At 45.0% G+C, this 1,890-nt stretch overlaps 2 protein-coding genes across 5 annotated transcripts in view; one reads left to right on the forward strand and one right to left on the reverse strand.

Annotated features, from left to right (window-relative positions):
• Positions 1-718, forward strand: part of TRIP10 (thyroid hormone receptor interactor 10) — a 19,344-nt gene extending 18,626 nt beyond the window's left edge. Inside the window, exon 15 of the mRNA XM_006764325.1 lies at positions 431-718. Within this exon, the coding sequence (XP_006764388.1) occupies positions 431-477 (47 nt within the window). The 3' untranslated portion in view covers positions 478-718. The remainder of the gene's footprint in view (positions 1-430) is intronic.
• SH2D3A (SH2 domain containing 3A) overlaps positions 1-1,890 on the reverse strand; it is an 11,654-nt gene that overhangs the window by 6,458 nt on the left and 3,306 nt on the right. For all 4 annotated transcript variants that reach the window (XM_015564344.1, XM_006764323.2, XM_015564346.1 and 1 more), the window contains one exon: positions 1,512-1,648. In XM_015564344.1, coding sequence (XP_015419830.1) covers positions 1,512-1,580 — 69 coding nt within the window. In that variant the 5' untranslated portion in view covers positions 1,581-1,648. The remainder of the gene's footprint in view (positions 1-1,511; positions 1,649-1,890) is intronic.

Raw genomic sequence — 1,890 nt, forward strand, 5'->3', positions numbered from 1 at the left:
GAGACTGGGTAGTTTTGTACCAAACCATTTACTCTTTTCTCATGGGCACACCTCTGGACTACATTTCCCAGGCTCCCTTGCACTTAGAGCTATCATGTGACAAGATCTGATCAATGGGATGAGAGTAGAAGTACAGTGGGGACTGTCCACACTTGGCCCATAAAAACCCTCCTGCAAAATCCTATCGGTTCTGTTCTGGCCAATGTGGCTCAGTTGGTTGAGTGTCATCTAGTGCAACAAAAAGTCACTTGTTTGATTCCCCTTCAGGGCACATACCCAGTTTTCAGGTTGGACTTCCTGTCCAGTGTGCTGGTGTGCAGGAGGCAACCCATGGATGTGAAACATCAATGCTTCTCTCTCTCTTGCCCTCTCTCCTCCTCTCCCTAAAGTCAATAAAAAAATTTTTTTTAAATATTTTTAAATCCTACAGATTCTGTCCCATATTTGTCAGCTGATGTCACCAAAGCCCTGAGGTAAGGCTGAGCCACAAGATAGAAAGGTCCTGACTGTTTTCTGGAGTTCCACATCCCCAACCACCTTGGACTGTGACATAAACAAGCCCTAATTGTGTATTGTGTCTAGCCAGTAACATCTGGGAAGGGTTTGTTACAGTTGCTAGCTGATGTTGACTGGTACTGCTTTTAATCTGAGTGAATATACTGGCTTGCTTTGCAAATGTGACTTCAAAATAAGCCATTATTTGGATTCTTCCAGTGTGTGACCCATAAATCCTATATAAAAATTTCAAGCTGTCTTATGACTAGTGTGAAAACAAACAGGGGCTGAGGGCTCTGACACCAGAGAGGCAAAGCAGAGCTGGTGATAGGGACTGGGGACTGAACAATATATGCAGTGGACACATGTGTAGCCCTACTGGACGCCAGGTGCTGCTTCAGGTGTAAAACACGAACTCAATTAATTCTTTACCAAAGTTAAACAATAGGTACTATTAGCCCCATTTTACAGATGGGCAAACTGAGGTCCAGAAAAGTTAAATACCTTAGACTAGGTCACACAGAATGTAAGTTGTAGGGCTGGAATTTAATCCCAGGATGTCTGACTCTAGGGTGTGGGATTTTAAACACTAGCTATACTGCCTCTCATGATTTGATTGGATGCCCAAAGTCCTAGGACTCCTGAAAGCGACACCTGAATTGAAGATGAGAGCAAGGAGCCTTGAATTGAGAGGAAGATGGGGCCCTGGTGGCCACAGGTGCCTGGGACCCAGAGAAAGAGGGAGACAAGCAGAGCCAAGGGGTGCTTTGAGGGAGCTAGGACCTTCTTCAATCTCCATTACCATCCTCAACACCATCCCAAGTAAAGTGATAATTTAAATATAAGGAATGATGTGCCACACCAACCAAGCTTCAAGATAATCCCAAGTCCCCCTGTCACCTCTTCCAACAGCCCTTGATCCTAAATCCCACATCTAGGGCCTAGGAGTCTCTAGCAGGTGATGGGCAGGAGAGGCTCCCCATCACATAGTGCTGAGGGCTTGCAGGAGGCAGTACCTGGCGGGACAGGAGACCGTGGTACCAAGGTTGGCTGGCAAAGTCCTCTCCATTCTGTGGCACCTGCATGAAGCTTTTGGGGGCAATGAATGCTGGTGCTGAGCTCTGCACTTTCAACAGGCCTCAGTCTTCCACGTCTGTAAAATGGGAACAATTATTCCTGCTTCCTGAGTGGCTGAGTCAGCCTTTTTATGCTCCTCTTATTTTTTTTATTATTATTACTAGTGGCCCAGTGCACAAAATTCATGCACATTAAAAGGGACTTAGGGGAAATGTTTTAATATTGCTATTTGCTCTTTCTCTATAATAGAAGTATCAGAGATGAAAGAAAATTAGTAAAATGTATATGAAAATCTCCCTCCTGTCAGAGTCTGGGATG

Source organism: Myotis davidii, unplaced genomic scaffold (genome assembly GCF_000327345.1).
Source record: "Myotis davidii unplaced genomic scaffold, ASM32734v1 scaffold921, whole genome shotgun sequence".
Classification (NCBI taxonomy): domain Eukaryota; kingdom Metazoa; phylum Chordata; class Mammalia; order Chiroptera; family Vespertilionidae; genus Myotis; species Myotis davidii.